The sequence below is a fragment of the Lepidochelys kempii genome, chromosome 1 (assembly GCF_965140265.1).
Source record: "Lepidochelys kempii isolate rLepKem1 chromosome 1, rLepKem1.hap2, whole genome shotgun sequence".
Classification (NCBI taxonomy): Eukaryota; Metazoa; Chordata; order Testudines; family Cheloniidae; genus Lepidochelys; species Lepidochelys kempii.
The window spans coordinates 53,217,195-53,235,545 of record NC_133256.1 but is presented as its reverse complement, the minus strand read 5'-3'; the positions used below and the strand labels follow the sequence as shown (position 1 = coordinate 53,235,545).

The window sequence follows — 18,351 nt, the reverse complement described above, 5'->3', positions numbered from 1 at the left end:
TGCACGGAAATTTACTGTCCCAAACAAAGCCCACAGCCCGTGTATAGAAAGTTACTGGCCTAACATGGAGGCTAGGGTCACATAAGCACAGAAAGCTACTGATAAAAGATGGAGTTTTAGATCACATGTCCTCATCACATGTCTTTATATGCTTTGCTGAATCACAGGGGTGGCCATTGGTGCCCTGCTGTCTGAGGCAGCTGCAGGAAGGCCTATTGGGCAGGATGAGTTTCTTCAGTGGCCCTTTGTGAGAGCTGAGTGTCCTTAATGGCCATCAGCACATTGCTGTCTAGCTCTGATGTATCTGATGTAGCTCTGATGTAAATCTATCTGGGGGGTATCACCCAATACAACACATGTTTAAGATACAAGTACATAGCCAATATTCATAACATCAGATACAAAGGTGATCCATAACATCAGATACAAAGATGATACATGCATATAAACAGGATAATCAAACTTAGCAAATCATAACTTTTCCATTGATACCTTACATGATATACTTTGTACAAGACTTATAGAAACTGTGTAACAGTGGTAACAACCGTGATATAAATATACACAGCATCACACCATATATTTCAATGGAGTTAAAAAAATCCCCACTTTATCCTCCCTAGATCCTAGCTCTTCTCTTCTACAACTTTTCCAGGATTAGTGCATATGAAATCCTGAACCTCCAGCAGAAACAGCAAGGCTTGGGCATGCTATCCCCACCCCATGAAGAGAGACTCTGCAGGGTCTGGTGTGCGTAACAGCTGGGCTTATTTGGCCCAAGTCACAACTTCATCTTATTCATACAAAAAACATTGTAATCACACGCTTTAATGAAATTCAAACTTCACTACAGCCTACTCAGAGGGACCTATGATTTGAATAACAGAGGTGTTGCAGGCAGCTTCAATTTGCATAGATGCTAGGTGATAATGCTTGTAGTGTGCATAATTGCACTATGTCTGGCTCTGGCAAGTGCCATCTGTTTTTCATTTTCTTTAGCAGTATAATCATCACCTCCACCCTCCCCGCCTCCCAAATTTAAAATGTGATTGCCTTCGCACCTTCAATGCAATCCCAGTTAGGCTGTGTGTCTACTGATTTATTCTACCACAACGCAATGAACCAACTACTAGATCATTCTCTTCTAAATTAGAAGGAATTTGATTTGCAACTTTTAACAAAGTAACATCACTCATAAAACTGAATGTATAGGGGGAAATCAAATGCTAAGGAGACAAACCAGAACCCAGTTCTGCTCACCTGAGCTCAGAGAACAGCTCAGAAGAAACGTTTTTAAACATGCAAAAGTTCATGAGGATGAAAGCAACTTAAGTGTTATCTTAATACAAACTAATAACAATATAGTACCAGTGAAGCAGCAGCAGCATGGGAATGGGGAAAATTCTTATCATAGCTGGGCGAAGGGAATTATTTGCTTAATGTTTTCTGTTTCAATTAACATTCCTGCCAGTAAACTCATTTCCAAAATACATGTGGAAAGTGAACTCAAAACACTGGACACTATCACAGTGAATTCATTTTAAAATCAGAATATTTGTGGAAGGCTTTTTCCCCTCTGGTATTCATTTCACTGTACTTATTAAGCATCTTTCATACATAAGTTTCTAGAAAACTGCCAGATATACTCCAACACGCTCTGCATATATGGGGGCAGAAAGAACTGGGAAGACAAAGTTATGATTTTGTATAAAATCAACTAATTTCAAACCAACATATGTGGTGGGTCAAAAGATTCAGCATATTACAAAAGCAATTAAATTGAGTAATTGAGTGTACTTTAAACACCATGAATGTATTTGCTGAAATATGGTACAAAGTAATCATAGATTCCTGAGTTCTTGAACAAAAAGAAAAGGAGTACTTGTGGCACCTTAGAGACTAACCAATTTATTTGAGCATAAGCTTTCGTGAGTCACAGCTCACTTCATCGGATGCTTATGCTCAAATAAATTGGTTAGTCTCTAAGGTGCCACAAGTACTCCTTTTCTTTTTGCGAATACAGACTAACACGGCTGTTACTCTAAAACCTGTCCTTGAACAAAGACTCTTTCTGTTTAAAGATGTAGATTGCAAACGATACAAAATATAGTTGCAATTTGGTTTGAGAACAATTACAAAGAAAGCCCAGATAAAAAGGAGAAACTTTACCTCAAGCCCTCTTTGTACTGCTCAGCTACACTGTTGTGATACAATTACTTTCAGGGAGAAACAGGACTTGACCACCAAAGCTACTGTGTGCTGCAAACTGAATGAGATGATTAACAGGACATTGTCAGATCACATATACTCTTACACACACACAAAACCATGGTAAAAGAACAGTGATAAGGTTGAAAAGTTGAGCATTCAAAGATTAGGAAATGCCAGAATGAAGATTGCTGTGCAACTAGCAGGATGTACAGAAAATGTGCTTCCTTTTTACAAATGTGTGGGTGAGGAGAGCGAGGGGGGCAGTTGCAAAGAGAGAATCCAACTGAAGAGTACTGGGATGGAGTACATTTTGGAGGTGGTGTTACAAACATGATTCAACATGGGGTGAAACAGTGAAGCCATTGAGGGAGGGCCACGCTGGCCTGTTCAGTCCTGGGAGGATGGTTAGGCTAGGAGGGCAGAAGGCTCAATCACTGGATAGCCATGACCTACAGAGCCACACAATGAAATGTGGAAATCAGACAACAGGTTCCCCACAAGTCCTCATTCCTCTGTTTTCCTTTCCTAGGGACCCTGGAGGCTACTACTGCCCTGGGTTAGCAGTACCTCCAATAGCCCTGCCTACACGAAGGAGAGACATGGGAGGACCAGGACTGGGGGGCTCACTCTACAACCTAACACAACCGATGCCTGAATGGAACTGGAACCAGTAGCTTCCGAGGGTCTGCACTGTTCCCAGCATTTTTTTTTTTTTTTTAGCTTGGGGAAGTTGCCGGGGGGAAGGTCTTCAACCAAGGCTGTTTCATTTGGCAGTGTGTGTATATGTGAGATACTTAACGAACTTCAGCTCCAGAGGCAGGTGATGGGGCTGGCAGCCTCTGCGCTTCAGTACGGTTGCTGCAGAACAGGGATGCCCATTGCTCTGCAGCTGCAAAACTCAACCAGGTTGTGGAGCCCAACTGGGGTCCCCAGCTGTGGGGAATCAAGGCCAGGTTTTAATTTTCCTTTCACTGCATAAAAAGAGAGAACAGAGCATTTACCCCGGGCACCGGAAAGCCTCCCACTTACTTAAAACACACATCATGGAACTCAACCAAATCCAGCAGCCAAACTGTACTGACCCCATAACAACAATGAACCAAAACGATTTAACTTGGCCTGTGATTTTTAAGTAGACAATTTTAATTTTATCCTTCTGTGTGTTTGATTATCTATATTAAAGGCTAATAAATTCTTAGCTAGGCTTAAAGCAGCAGCAGCAGCGTTTTTGAACACTCAACCATTCAGAATTTAGCCCATTTTAAGTATTACGCTTCATGAAATATATCCTGTTTTGCCTTTTCCGATCTTTCTTACAGAGGAAACGAGATCTAGAAACAGAAAATTGATCAAATGCCAAGTCAGTCTGTGTATTTGTACTTAGTTACATATCACCAACTGCCACATTTGATTTGGAATCTAATCTGTGTTTCAGATTTGAAACTGCTAACATAGGAAGAGCACCCATCTAAAGCTCTGAATGCATGCATTGTTGGTCACATTTAATTTGACTCAGCTTATATGAAGCATGACCTAGAGAAAGGGTATGTTTCCAGTCTGTCTTATGGACTCATGCCTCCATTACATTGCACTGTAGGTCTAATTATATTTTGAATGCTTTTTACTTGAGTGCATATATAAACACACAAGGGAAAAAAAAAAAAAAAAAAGAAAAACCCATTCCACAAGGCCCACAAGTGAATTCTTAAAAAATAAACCATTTTAAATGTTTTTCAGGGTTCCCCATCTCTTGATTTTTTCCAGTGTTTCCCATCTTCTCTGTGCCTATATTTTAGACAGTAAACTCTTTCGACCAAGCATTTTTGTGTATGTGTTACACAGTGCCAAGCACGTTTGAAGCTCAACAAATAATTAATAAGGAAATAATAATAATCTGGAGTCTTTTGACCTTTTGGTCAGGCTGCAAGTGTTGCTCTTTTGATAAAGCTTTTCCACCATGTAAGTACTACCCCTTCCCTATCTCAAGCAGCACATCCCATAACCAAAAGAAGAGAGATGAAGACTCCATAAAGTCGGCTAAAACCTTAATATAGCAAGTAATGATGTCTGTTAGACTTGTGTAATGGGAGTTCTTGGGTACTCACACTGTTCTGTCTTTAGAATGTAAACCTTTCAGGGAAAACATTGTTTGTTTTCTATGATTGTACAGCACCCAGTACAGTGGGTAACCTCAATCTCTACTAGGACCTTAGGGCAATACCATAGTATAATATTTACTACTACTCCACTCTCTCCCGAACTAACTGGAATCCACACTATTCTAATGCAACAACAAAATAATAAAAAACCCAAGGAATTATGATATATCTAAAATCCAACAATTTATTTATCCCATTACTGATTCCTCTCTTCTGAACACTTTATCCTTTTCTTAGAATAAATGTAGTACTCATCAGGGCCTGTGTGTTCTATCCTGGTCTGAAAGGATTATTTCTAGGATAGTTCAGTATCCAAGATTGTTCTGCAGGTGTCCTCTCTAGTGAGAATGTCACCAAGGCTGCCAGTTGTGGTGGTTTTTGTGATATGAATGTCTATCTCTTAGGAACTAGGCTGAAACTTCTTTCACAAAAGCCATTACACTGCTGTGAGGTGGAAATGACTACCTATCTGAATTACAACCACAGACTGAGAGGTGAAAGGCTTTGAAATCTACTATTCATCCCATGATCTACTCAATCACCCCATTAGCTGTGTCTGAAAATTGGTATGGAAATGGACAAAAAATTCTCTCTCTCTCATGTCAGAATTTCATAGCCACACTATTCAGATCACTCACTTTGTTCTCCCCATTTTATAATGAGGAAATGATCTGACCCAACAGAAAGTATCATGTTTATTTTTATTCACGCTGGTCCTGCTTTGAGCAGGGGATTGGACTAGATGACCTCCTGAGGTGTCTGCCAACCCTAATCTTCTATGATTCTATCTGCTGGGCCATGTATCTACATAAGAATAGAATAAACTATGTGGTGTTTTTCAAATTAATTAAAATGTGGCTTCTTAAAAATGTTCTCCAACTGTTTACGTTCCTCCAGCTTCTTACCTGTTTTTTTGATGATCCAAAGCTACTTTAATCTGATAGCATCATCTGTCACAAGCCCCACTGAGGGTACATCTACACTGCAATAAAAGACATGTGGCACAGTCATGCCTGGCCCGGCTTAGATAACTCTGGTTGCGGGGCTAAAAATTGCAGTGTAGATGTTTGGGCTCAGTCTGGAGCCCGCGGGCTACAAGACCCTGTGAAGGGGGTGGGTCTCAAAGCCTGGGCTCCAGCCCAAGCCTGAACATCTACACTGCAATTTTTAGCCCTGTGAGCCTCAGTCAATTGACCTGGACTCTGAGACTCAATGCTGCAGGTTTTTTATTACAGTGTAGATGTATCCTGAGAAAGCGACAGCCCTGCAGTGTTGTATGCCAGCCCTTAGGTGCAGCATAATCCCTGCTCTCACAGCAATTCCCTGTGTCTTAATTTTGACAGGGTATCAAATAATACTGGGGATTAGACACTGCAGACCTTACAGCAGAATTGTCATTGCAAAATATGTAGAGTAGAACCACACCTCCAACCTATCCCTTTAAAAATACTTATTAAAGAAATATTCCTTTTACGAGAATTATATGTTGGTGAAATATTACATGCCTAGAACCCCAACCAGGGGTATTCTATTTGCTACCCAAGATGCATAAACCTGGAAATCCTGGATGCCCCATCATCTCAGGCATTGGCACCCTAACAGCAGGATTGTCTGGCTATGTGGACTCTCTCCTCAGGCCCTATGCTACCAGCACTCCTTGCTATCTTCGAGACACCACTGACTTTCTGAGGAAACTACAATCCATCAGTGATCTTCCAGAAACCATCCTGGCCACTATGGATGTAGAAGGCCTCTACACCAACATTCCACACAAAGATGGACTACAAGTCGTCAGGAACAGTATCCCTGATAATGTCATGGCAAACCTGGTGGCTGACCTTTGTGACTTTGTCCTCACCCACAATTATTTCACATTTCGGGACAATGTATACCTTCAAGTCAGTGGCACTACTATGGGTACCCGCATGGCCCCACAGTAGGCCAACATTTTTATGGCTGACTTAGAACAACGCTTCCTTAGCTCTTGTCCCCTAACGCTCCTACTCTACTTGCGCTACATTGATGACATCTTCATCATCTGGACCCATGGAAAAGAAGTCTTTGAGGAATTCCACCATGATTTCAACAATTTCCATCCCACCATCAACCTCAGCCTAGACCAATCCACATAAGTGGTCCATTTCCTGGACACTATTGTGCAAATGAGCGATGGTCACATAAACACCACCCTATACCGGAAACCTACTGACCGCTATAGTTACCTACATGCCTCCAGCTTCCATCCAGGACACACCACATGATCCATTGTCTACAGCCAAGCTCTAAGATACAACCACATTTGCTCCAATCCCTCAGACAGAGACAAACACCTACAAGATCTCTGTCAAGCATTCTTAAAACTATAATACCCACCTGCTGAAGTGAAAAAACAGACTGACAGAGCCAGAAGAGTACCCAGAAGTCACCTACTACAGGACAGGCCCAACAAAGAAAATAACAGAACGCCACTAGCTGTCACCTTCAGCCCCCAACTAAAACCTCTCCAGAGCATCATCAAAGATTTACAACCTATCCTGAAAAATGATCCCTCACTCTCACAGATCTTGGGAGACAGACCAGTCCTCACTTACAGACAGTCCCCCAACCTGAAGCAAATGCTCTCCAGCAACCACACACCAAAACCACTAACCCAGGAACCTATCCTTGCAACAAAGCCCGATGCCAACTCTGTCCACATATTTTTTCAAGTGACACCATCATAGGAGCGAATCACATTAGCCATGCCATCAGGGGCTCATTCACCTGCACATCTACCAATGTGATATATGCCATCGTGTGCCACCAATGTCCCCCTGCCATGTACATTGGCCAAACCGGACAGTCTCTACACAAAAGAATAAATGGACACAAATCTGACATCAGGAATCATAACATCAAAAACCGGTAGGAGAACACTTCAACCTCTCTGGTCACTCAGTAAAAGACTTAAGGGTGGCAATTTTGCAAAAGAAAAGCTTCAAAAACAGACTCCAATGAAAAACTGCTGAGCTTGAATTAATATGCAAACTAGATACCATTAACTTGGGTTTGAATAGAGACTGGGAGTGGCTGGGTCATTACACATATTGAATTTATTTCCCTATGCTAAGTATCCTCACACCTTCTTGTCAACTGTCTAAATGGGCCATCTTGATTATCACTACAAAAGTTTTTTTTCTCCTGCTGATAACAGATCATCTTAATTAATTAGCCTCTTACAGTTTCAACTTCCACCTTCTCTGTACTATATGTTCCATTCTATGTATCTGATGAAGTGGGCTGTAGCCCATGAAAGCTTATGCTCTAATACATTTGTTAGTCTCTAAGGTGCCACAAATACTCCTGTTCTTTATTCCTATTGTGTGTCTCTCTCACTTTATTACAGAAAAGATGTACATGGTTACCATCTATACTTGCTTATAAGCCAAGCACACTAACATGAATATTGAAATTGATCTATGTGTCAGCTGATCATAGACACAAGCATATATGTATCTAGTAGCACACATATGGCTACTATGGACACACCCCAGCCACGTGAAGATAAGTCAGTGGGGCCGGTAGCAGCAGTTGCTACCTAGGGATCCTGAATATGTTTGAAGGAAGCACTTTCCTTTTAAATCCTAGATTTTTTCAAATGCTTCTAACTATCCACAGAACTTAGCCTGTGGCTGGAGTTCCTCATGTTTGTCTCAGCCTAACTGTGACTCTGGGTTGCAGAAAATATGGCATGATTCTGCTCAGCAATTTTTGGATTGCCCACATGCAGAAAGAAAAATGTTTTTTACAGCTTAACCCTAGAGGAACTGGACAGTTGCCAGATCACTGTCAGCTGGAGACCAGAGGACCAAATGACAGGAAGAGGTGGACCACCGGAGAAGCAGAGCACCTGTTGACAGGGGGATGCCACATGGGGAGAGAGCCGCCATGCCCAGTCACGAGGAGGTGCTCTAATGGTGAGTTCACCCTTTCACAGAGGCCATTACCGGAATGCTGTGTCCTGTTCTAGAATCCACACTTCAAAAAGGATGCTCAAAAACTGAAAAGGGTTAAAAAAGGAGCTACAAAAATGATTCACTGTCTGGAAAACCTGCCTTATTCTCAGTGTATTTAGTTTATCCAAGAAAAGATTAAGAAGTGACTTGATCATAGTCTGCAAATACAGGGAGAAGAAATTCCTGATAGATAGCTCAATCTAGCAGAAAAAGGCAAAACTGTGGCTGGAATCTGAAACGAGACAAACTTCGTCAGAAATAAAGTGCAATTTTTTAACAGTGAGGGTACTTAATTATTGGAACAGTTTATCTAGTGAGTGAGGTTACTTGAAGGTCTTAAAGATTGGATGTATTTCTAAAAAACTGAGCAATAGCTCACACAGAACTTATGGGCTTGATCAGAAACTTCTGGGTGAGGGTCTGTGGGGTGTAATATGCAGGAAGTCAGACTAGAAAGTCATAATGGTTCCTTCTGGCCCTAGAATCTATAAATCTATGACTTAGAATCTAGGATTTATAGCTTTAGTTCAGAGGCACAAAACAACAGCAAAAAGAACTGGTACAATTTGGCCTGGAACTGTATTTTTCAGTTTTTCTTGATGAAATGAAAAATCAAAAACATTCATTCTGGCCAAAACATTTCGAGAGTCAGTTCAAATTAAACATTTAATTTTGAAAATGTCAGTTTGAAACAAAGTGTCAAAATGGTTCATTTAGACACTTCCAAAAATTGTTTTCAGGGTGGGGGGTTTTTTTGTTTTTTTTTTGTTTTTCTTTGCACTTAAACTATTTGCCGAATTTAACCTGAATTTGTGAATAGTTTTGGTGCTCTGAATAATGCATTTTTCATCAAATTTACTATTTGCTGGAAAAAAAAACTGCCTAGCTCTTCTATGACTGTTTATTATTTATACCTAGCTGCATGGGTGTTACTTAGTGTTCAGCATTGTGACAAACTGTGCTATGTGTGAATTAATAATTACAATTATCACCATTTCACGTTTCCTATAAGCAGTAGCACATTACAAGTTGTTTTACGCTGAACACTGCAAGTCTCAGGTTCTTTCAACCACTTATCATAAACAACCCAGTTATGCAAACTCTTTATGCAGTGTGTTATTGTGGATAGAATCATAGAATATCAGGGTTGGAAGGGACCTCAGGAGGTCATCTAGTCCAACCCCCTGCTCAAAGCAGGACCAATCCCCAAATATGATAACATAATGCTGCTGACGTAAGGCCTGATTCTGACAAGCTTACTCCAGAAGTAACCCCACTGATCACAATGGGAATTCTCATGGAGTGAGTTATTACTCAACAACAGATTACAGGTGGTAGAATGAGGACTGATGAATCAGAATCAGCAAGCTTAGTTCTGACTTCACTTAAAGCTTGCCTTTACGGGAAAATTTGCTAGCATTATTCCAGCATTATCATACTGCTACAGTTATACCAGTAATTCACGTGGACACAGTTTTTGGAATAACAGTGATCTTTTTTGGTTTTACATATGTCACTTCTAAAGCAACAAACTCCATTGAAATCTCTGGTATAAGAAGAGAAGAATCAGTTCAGATATACGGACATGAGATTACTGAAAGGATTTCGTTCAACTAGAAAATGTAACGGAAACAAATAAAAATGACCATAAAAACCTTTAACAATACACAATCAGTTGTAACTGAATTATCTGGTTTGAAAAGAGAAAATAAAGAACAATTGATTACTGTTGACTTTCGGATGTGATTTGTTGTTTGTGCTTGCTTTGTACATTGAAGATGCCAGCCATCAATAACAGAGTTTTGGTGCCCTCTTGTGTTTCATATAAGCAATTTCAGTAACTGCCAAAATGTACCTGTTTGCAGTGTTGCTGTTGCGGTGTTGGTCCCAGGATATTAGAGGGACAAGGTGTTGAAGTAATAACAGACATATTTCCCTGATGGACTGTATTTTCTAAGGGACAACCTATCCTAAATTCTCAATCACTGATGATTCACTCAGTCTACATTCATTCCTATCTTTGCTTTCTACAACCATTTCTCTGTATAACTTTTCATGAGTGATATACCCAAATACTTGGATGCTAATATCTAAACAGTATTGTTAAATTTATTCACCTAAATTTGGGTTGTTTCAGATTCTGTACTATATGTATCTTATGACTTTTAAAACAAACTTTATATTTGCGGATAATCTAAGCACTATACCCAGCTGTACAGAGTCTTTCCTTAACCTCTGTATTATATAATTCTAACATTAGCTTTAATAACATTTTAAAATCTTTTCTTCAAGCTCTGCGTAAGCCTGAAAGCGTGACTCTTTCACCAGCAGAAGTTGGTCCAATAAAATATATTACCTCACCCACCTTGACTCTCTAACCCATATTTACACATTTGTTTCAGATGTAAACTTCTATGGGTTTACCTGTTTGCTCAGGTTACTTAATTCCTTGATAATGTATCAGAGAGGATAACAATCACTTTTTTTACATGTGTCACAGAAGCTCCATCCACTCTGCTGCAAGGGGATTTTCCACAGTACTAATCACTGATAATGTGTGATTTGAACATGATTTAGACAAACCAATGAACAGTTTAGTAGCTATTTTTCAGACTGAAATAGTTCAACTTGTTTTATTTCTAAATCAACTTTAACAAAACAAAAAACAAAAAAATCTTCGGAGTTATCCCTGGCTCAGGGATTGTTAACAGGATAAACGGGTACAATTGTTATACAATGTTATTAACCAATGTCATGTTGCAGTGTCGTAACATATTTAAATGCTGTTAACTTGTCACCAGAAACTGGGAGTATACTTGCTTTGCAGCAGCCTAGACAGTAACATGTTTCAAAGTGTCTTACAAGGCTTTCTAGCATAGGTGTCTCTTAGTAGTTAGCACAGCGTGGTTACTGATTTTGCATACAGAACTTAGCTCTATTATAATACAAATAATAAATAATAATTCTCACCACATTCATATAGTCATCCAAGAGTTTGCTCTTCCCATGGGGTCATTACCAAGGCCCCTCTACACTGTGTAAATACTGGCTGCACAGTAGATTTCCCACAGGATGAAAACACGTGCATGAAAGTGCCTGTACTTTCCATTAAGGTTTGAGGAAGGTGCACACACTAAGGAAAACTGATGTCAGCTGGCCAAAGCCTGAAGTTTCAAAAAAACAAAACAAAACAAACAAAAAAAACCATGAAAACTTTTCTGCATTTTTCTACCAGCAATGAAATTAACTTTTTTTGTATAGCCTGGTTATACTGAACAATGGAAAATGTCACCAAGCAAATCCTTTGTCTTTGACAAAATGTGGTCAATTTTTCTTAAGGCATGGAGGAAGAAATGCACCAGCACCACCCTGCTGTTTTCTGCAAGTGCACGATATAGTTTCCCACTCTAATGAAAAGAAAAAAAAAATCTGAACAGCCTCGCTTTCACCCAAAATGGTTTGCATGGCTGAAAAGATATCAATAATGGTATTTAAAGATACTGGTAACAAATTGCTGGCACACAATTCAGAAAGTAAATTACATAAATAAACCTCATTTTGAGGAAGAACTACCGCCTCTGGCACTACAGAAATTGTTTGTTTGAAAGATTGGTACTACTGATACACACAAGAAAAGTAAGATAGGTTACATTAACTCAGAACAAACAGCCACCCATCCATCCTCCTCATAGTGTAGGAAGTCCAGCTTCACAAAACCGTTATTAAAATTCACCTGCTTGCTCACACTTATATTGAAAATAATCAATTAAAAATACCCTTCTGATGTATTACTCACCCAACCAGAAACAAACACAGTGTTCCTCACCTTGATAGAGTTTTAAGGCAGATTGTTGTAGTCAAATTCAGTCACTAGATTTTAAGGCCAGTAAGGACCATTAGATGTACTGTGACCTCCTGTATAAACATAGGTCTTGGATTTCACCCAGTTAATCCTGTATTGAACCCAATAACTTGTGTTCCAGAAATCATCCAATCTTGATTTGAAGCCATCAAGAGATAGAGAATCCACAATTTCCCTTGGTAGTTTGTTTCAATGATTCATCCCCTCACTATTAAAAATGTGTGCCTTATTTCTAATTTTATATTTGTCTGGCTTTAACTTCCAGCCATTAGTTCTTGTTATGCTCTTTTCTTCTAGATTAGAGCCCTGTAGTATCTGGTATTTTCTCCCCATGAAGGTTCTTTATACATTGTAATCAAGTCACCTCTTGATCTTCTTTTTGACAAGCTGAACAATTTGATCTCTGATATCAATGAGGGATTTAAAATCTTAATTTACTGTCTGGATTTTTTTAAAGAATTAGTCTAATCCTCTATAAAAGACTCTGGGTAGCTAGAAATGATTATATTGTTGTTTTCATATCAAGGTTTATGTAACTCAATCATCACATATTAGTAATTACTCTGAGGGAACCATATGATAAACTGTAATAATTAAGATTTATGCATCCATTTTCAATTTACTATCGATGTCATACAGAGAGAGAGAGAGTAACAAGTGTGGTGAGGTAGGAAGAGAAAAGGGACACAGAATTTTAGCTTCCAAGTAAGTAATTTTACTAAGCAGTGTGCAAATCAGGAAAAATGTGTTTAAAATTTTTTTTATACAAAACATTGTCATTTAGATGAACAGTTCAAGTTTGCCAGTCTGATTTTTCCCATTTTTCCCCAGATCAAAAAATCCCATGCAGCCAAAGTCATCGCACCAGACTACAGAAATGAGGAGCACTTTCAAACTAAGTCATAAGGTCCTCCATTGTGAAAACCTAACTTACTTTTTGCCAGATTATGCTAAAATGTAATTTTGCTCAATTATTTGTAATAAATCAATTCCAAGCACTTATCAGTGACCTCTTGAACTAGGTCACAAGTATAGCAGTGAAAAGGAGTTTGATAGCATCCTACTAATGACCAGGTGACATCTGTTCATACCACAAGCACCTATAAAATGAACAAACACACTTTGGCCCAGATTCTCAAAGGCACTTAGGCACCTAGCTCCCACTGATTCCAAGGATGAGGGGGGCAGAAAAAGTCAGCCAAAAAGGGTTTTAAAAAATTGATGTCTGAGTGACAAGTCTCAAAGACACAGAGGTCTCTAAGGCACATGCAAAACTTCATTATTTACATCACTTGGAAGGCTTCTTGAGCTGCCAATCTGAAGGTATCTGCCAGTACAGTGTCTTTTTCAGTCTCACAACCATCTATACAAAGTCCTCTTTGTTCAGGATTGCCTGGTTTCAAAGCAGCAATAATGTCCAGACATGGCAACCAAATCTGACTCTTCCTTGATGATTCACATAAACTGTTGCTGTAACATGTTACATAAGGATCTAGACACCGTAGCAAGAAAGGTCTTCAAGGCTAAACTGAGCATACCTCAATTTCAGTGAACCTGGTATTGAACTAAGCAATAACACATTAAACTGCTGGGACATCCATGATGGTGAATACTTCCTGGAGAAGAACTATAAAGACAATGACTCTGGAACAGTCACAAAGAAGTTTGCAAGTTCTGTGCTAAAGAGAGATCAGCTGCTGATGTATTAGCAGAAGTCCCTCAAAAAGAAGTGGAAAGTCACAGCTTAATATTGAAATAATGTCCTTGAAAATCTGAAGACAGAATAAAAGATCAGACTGGTCTCAAAAAACAATAATCCAAAAGCCAAATATTGCTGTAGATGATGTGTCTGAGTTTCAACAAGATTAAGAGGGCGAAAGCATGTTATCAGGCCTAAGGCTGATTAAAAGTCTCCTAGTAAATCCCGAGTATGTGCCTCACGGAGCCCAGATGTGCTAAACTTCAATACACTCTACTTTGAGGCCTTGCTACACATAAAACTTGTACCCATTTAACTAAATCAATTTAGAAACTCAGTTAGTTAAAAATCTGTGTCACCTCATTGTGAAGACACACTTAATTTCATTTAAAGTGCTTTATATGGAGTTAGCTTAAATCAGTAAAGAACTGATGCCTCTGATGTCAACAGCGGTACCAATGATTACCTAAGGTAGATGTCAGAGATGCTAAAGCCTCAGCACTGGCTATAAGTATCAAAGGTCTCACTGAAGCCAAGGAGACTATGATATGCTGCATCTTTTTGTTCTGAGTTGGACAATGTTAGCATAGAGAGCCAAGGAAACCTGAAGCAATATTAAGCTAAAGTCCAGGGCCTCAAGTGGACAAGGCTTCTAGAAAATTAAATATGTAGACATTTCTCTCTGCCAGCTAGGACCTTAGGAGGTAACAGAGTGCACTGGCTAGGCAAAGAAGTCACAAGATTTACCCTGGACACTGGAGGTAGAGTGTGTATATTGATTAACAATGGAAATTATGCCTAGACAAGCAGAATAATTACAAACCTAATGTCTTATGATTTATCAAGAGACAAGGGGAAAAACTACCCTGAAGTTAAAAGCAGGGTAAAACATGGTAATATGGAACTAATGTTCTCCAATTCTCCAAATCCCAACAACTAACAAAAATGAAACAAAACACACAAAACATGCCAGTAAAAACAAATGATGACAGATCAAGAGAAAATAGCTCCCTGAGTTTGACACAGAAAATAAAAGTGAGAGCAGGTCACAAAGCAGTTTTTTTTATGCATTCTAGTGGTGCAACATGCTGTGCTTATGAGTGGAAGCACAGTCTGCAATGAATGTAAGGAAATCCAGCACGGGTCTTGTAATCCAGAAGAAATGGCTTGTGCTGAATGAACCAAAGAAAACCACTAGTTTAAGGGTACATATTTTTGTACTTGTTGTGCACCAATTTCTGCAACATAAATTGCTCCAGTCTTCACATTTACATCCACAAGGTGTGGTTTAACCTCATCAGCTAGCTGGATTGTGTTTACCACATGGCACTCTCCAATGGATCCTATTGGTGGTGCTGCCAAGACAGTCACTCTGTTAATACTCAGCTGAGCTACAATTAGATATTCCTCATTGGTAGTTAATCTAAAAATAAAGAAAATAATTAGAATGAACGTTCATTAGAACAATTCATATTAACACTGCTATACTATGTGCTTTAAAAATTATTATCCATATCTAGGTGAGCAAACAGTGTTCATGTGCAGAGTAGGCAATCAGTTTTCTAACTTTCTGATTTGGGCTTCAAATCTGAGGTTTAGGGTACTCTCATGTATAGCCCATGTGTCAGTCACTTAACATCCAGCTGCTGAAGTTCTCAAATCAAATGAAAACGATTCTAACGTTCTCAATCTTACAGTGCTGTAGAGTGTACAGAGCAAGCATACAGGACTTGCTCTACGTGCTGCTGCTGCTCCTTGGAGCCACAGATTTTGGTGTAACAGCAAATTAATAGGAATTTACACAATGGAAGTTAGGGCCTGTGCCTGTAGCCTTTACACATCTGAGTAAGGGGGGCAATATCAAGCTCCTAATTGTGTTCCCCAATGTCTATGAAACTCACAACTTTAAATTAAAATGAAAGTCCCAATCCACCAGTCCGATCCACATAGGCAGATCTTATGAAGTCATGTGATTGCAAGGATTCACCTTTACAGATCCTATTGCAGGATCAGGAGTCAGGACATAATTCCATAGCAATTCCACTCGCTAATTCCAGAGTCTGATGTCAAGCATTTGCTATCAACTTAAAGTAATGTGGAATCTTACTGGAGAAAAAGTAGCATTCTGTTTCCCTTGAAATGTTTGTGTGGAAATACATAGTTACAGTACCTGACAGAAGAGGGACCATCTTCTACAAAACAACTACTCCAGGACCCCAGCCATTCCCCTGTGACTTTATCGAAAACCTGGATTCGTTTGTTTCCTCGGTCAGCAACCCACACCTATTGTACACAGTAAATACAGCTATACAGTATATATACTGCTATAAATAGCTACACCAAAAAGCATCAGTTCCTTACACATAATGGGCCAAATATAGTGAAGAAAAGAGGGTACATCGGGAATGAATTTGGCTCTGCTTTTATTTTACAAAGTTGACTAACCAGGTATTAATTCTCAGACTCCCTCTCAAAAAAAAAAAAATCCTTACAATGAATTTAAACTATATATCGAAAATCAGAGGTAAGATACACAAACTACTTTACTCTGCCGCAGTAGAGATGCCAGTGTCTTATGCTCCCCTCTTTTGTGGTTGCAAGACAGAAATGTTCACCACAGAACACAGGTTTTTCAGTGCTCATATACATACACTTATCCGATGCTAAGTATCATGTCACCAAACTAATAATTGCTCTTTTTTTTCAGCTACATTATATAATTTCATGAGCAGAGTCTAGGAGGTTTGCATATGTAAATACATATCTGTGCAATGACACTTTGAAAACTGGCTGGCACACAGAATTCTGGGGATTGGTTATCTTCAGTATGCCCCTTGTCTAATCAGAAATATGTGGAGTAGGCTTTTTTCTGTGGATTGTGAATGGGTTGTAATAACACTGTACATTACATTAAGGCATCCCATTATTGCGATCGCTGACAGGATGAAACTGTTTTGTTATAGACAATCATGTCCATCAAACATTTTAGCTTTCTCAGATTATTGCTGCAGGGGCAGAGATAGGTGACAGTTTGGGTACCTTACCTGTGAATTTCCATACTTTGAATTTTAAAAATAAAAGTTTACATTTTTAAAGTTGTTTATTTGAGAAATTAAAGCATTTCTGTAAGACTGTGTGCGATTCAGGGACACACTGACTGGTGCCAACTGGCAGAGGGGGCAAGCATGTTTTTACAGGGATTCCCTAACATATACTAAAAATTATGTTCTTATGGACTTGGAGTTAAGGCAGGTCACCAGGACTGACATACCTCAAAGATATTCCTTTCACACAGGAGGTAACTGATACCTATTTCCCTGTCTGGCAATTGGTGTATTGTATGCCACACACTGTATGCCTATTTGCATACTGAGCCAAGTACAAATTGAGAGATTGAGAAATATACAGAAGAGGAAATGTACAGGAAGAAACAAAGAGCAGGGGTGTGTCCTGTTTATGAATAAAGACAAAGAATTGGTCTGGTATATCTTGGAGTGCTAAGAGACACACTGAATCCTTCATCTCGGAGGCAAACTGACAGCATGCATGTCTTATGAAAGAAGGGTCACAGCCGCCCTAGCTGTAAAGTGCTGCAAGGAGTTTGGGCAAGCAGTATCCTATCCCACTAGACAAGAGGGTTTCTTGTCAATTAAATCTAGGCTCCAGAATGCATATTATGATTTTATTTTACATATAATCATTTGTTTCCAATATTTCCACTTGCTATTACTTGAATCTCTATGTTTTGTTAAATATATTTATACCTGATTTCACTATAAACAAATTTAAGTGCTGCGAGTTAAGCAGAGTGGTGATCTGAAGTTAAACTGTTAAGGTGACTTGTAGTTTCTTTGGAAGCAGCGATTTGGTGAATACTGCGAGTGTGCTGTGGACAAAAGTCTGGACACTCCAGGGAGACGCTTGGAGAGCTCAAAAGTTCCAGTGTGCCTATTGTTAACCTGTAGAGGGACAGCAGAGCCTGCGAGGCCTAAAGGGGATTACTTGTGTTGCCTATGGCTAGTAAGGTTGGAGAGCTGACCCACAGCAATCCAAGACAAAGCTTTCTCACACTAAGGGCAGGTGGTAGTGAGGTGCCACATAACCCTGTGTTTACCTGGGAAGTGTCACAATGTGTACTCAACCTCTGAGGCACTGTGATGAGTTATAACTTAGAACCTTAACTGAGTTATATGTCAGGGAATTTCCTTAGTTTTTAAAATTGTCCTAAGAGTCTCTGAAGGAGCTTTGGAGCGACAACACCAAAGGTCCTCAGAGTCAATGCTCCCACCTTGCAGATCCCATAAAATGCACAGGAACAGGGTGGGGTGGCAGCATATTAGGGGAACTTCCTTCTTCCTGCCCCCTTGCAGTGCAAATCCTTTAAAGGTCTGTAGGAGTAGCAGCCTCCTCCTGGGGACTGTAGGA

At 39.5% G+C, this 18,351-nt stretch overlaps 1 protein-coding gene across 2 annotated transcripts in view; it reads right to left on the bottom strand.

Annotated features, from left to right (window-relative positions):
* Positions 1 to 1,986: 1,986 nt before the first annotated feature.
* NHLRC3 (NHL repeat containing 3) overlaps positions 1,987 to 18,351 on the bottom strand; it is a 33,004-nt gene continuing 16,639 nt past the window's right edge. The window contains exons 6-8 of one of the 2 annotated variants that reach the window (XR_012158731.1): positions 16,097 to 16,209; positions 11,336 to 15,349; positions 1,987 to 3,182 (exon numbers count right to left, since the gene is read on the bottom strand). Coding sequence is in view for 1 of the 2 variants with exons in the window: in XM_073342554.1 (XP_073198655.1) it covers positions 15,121 to 15,349; positions 16,097 to 16,209 (342 nt within the window). In the remaining variant the exon portion in view is untranslated. Of the gene's footprint in view, positions 3,183 to 10,984; positions 15,350 to 16,096; positions 16,210 to 18,351 lie in introns of those variants that run through there. The other variant, XM_073342554.1, reaches the window with a different exon arrangement.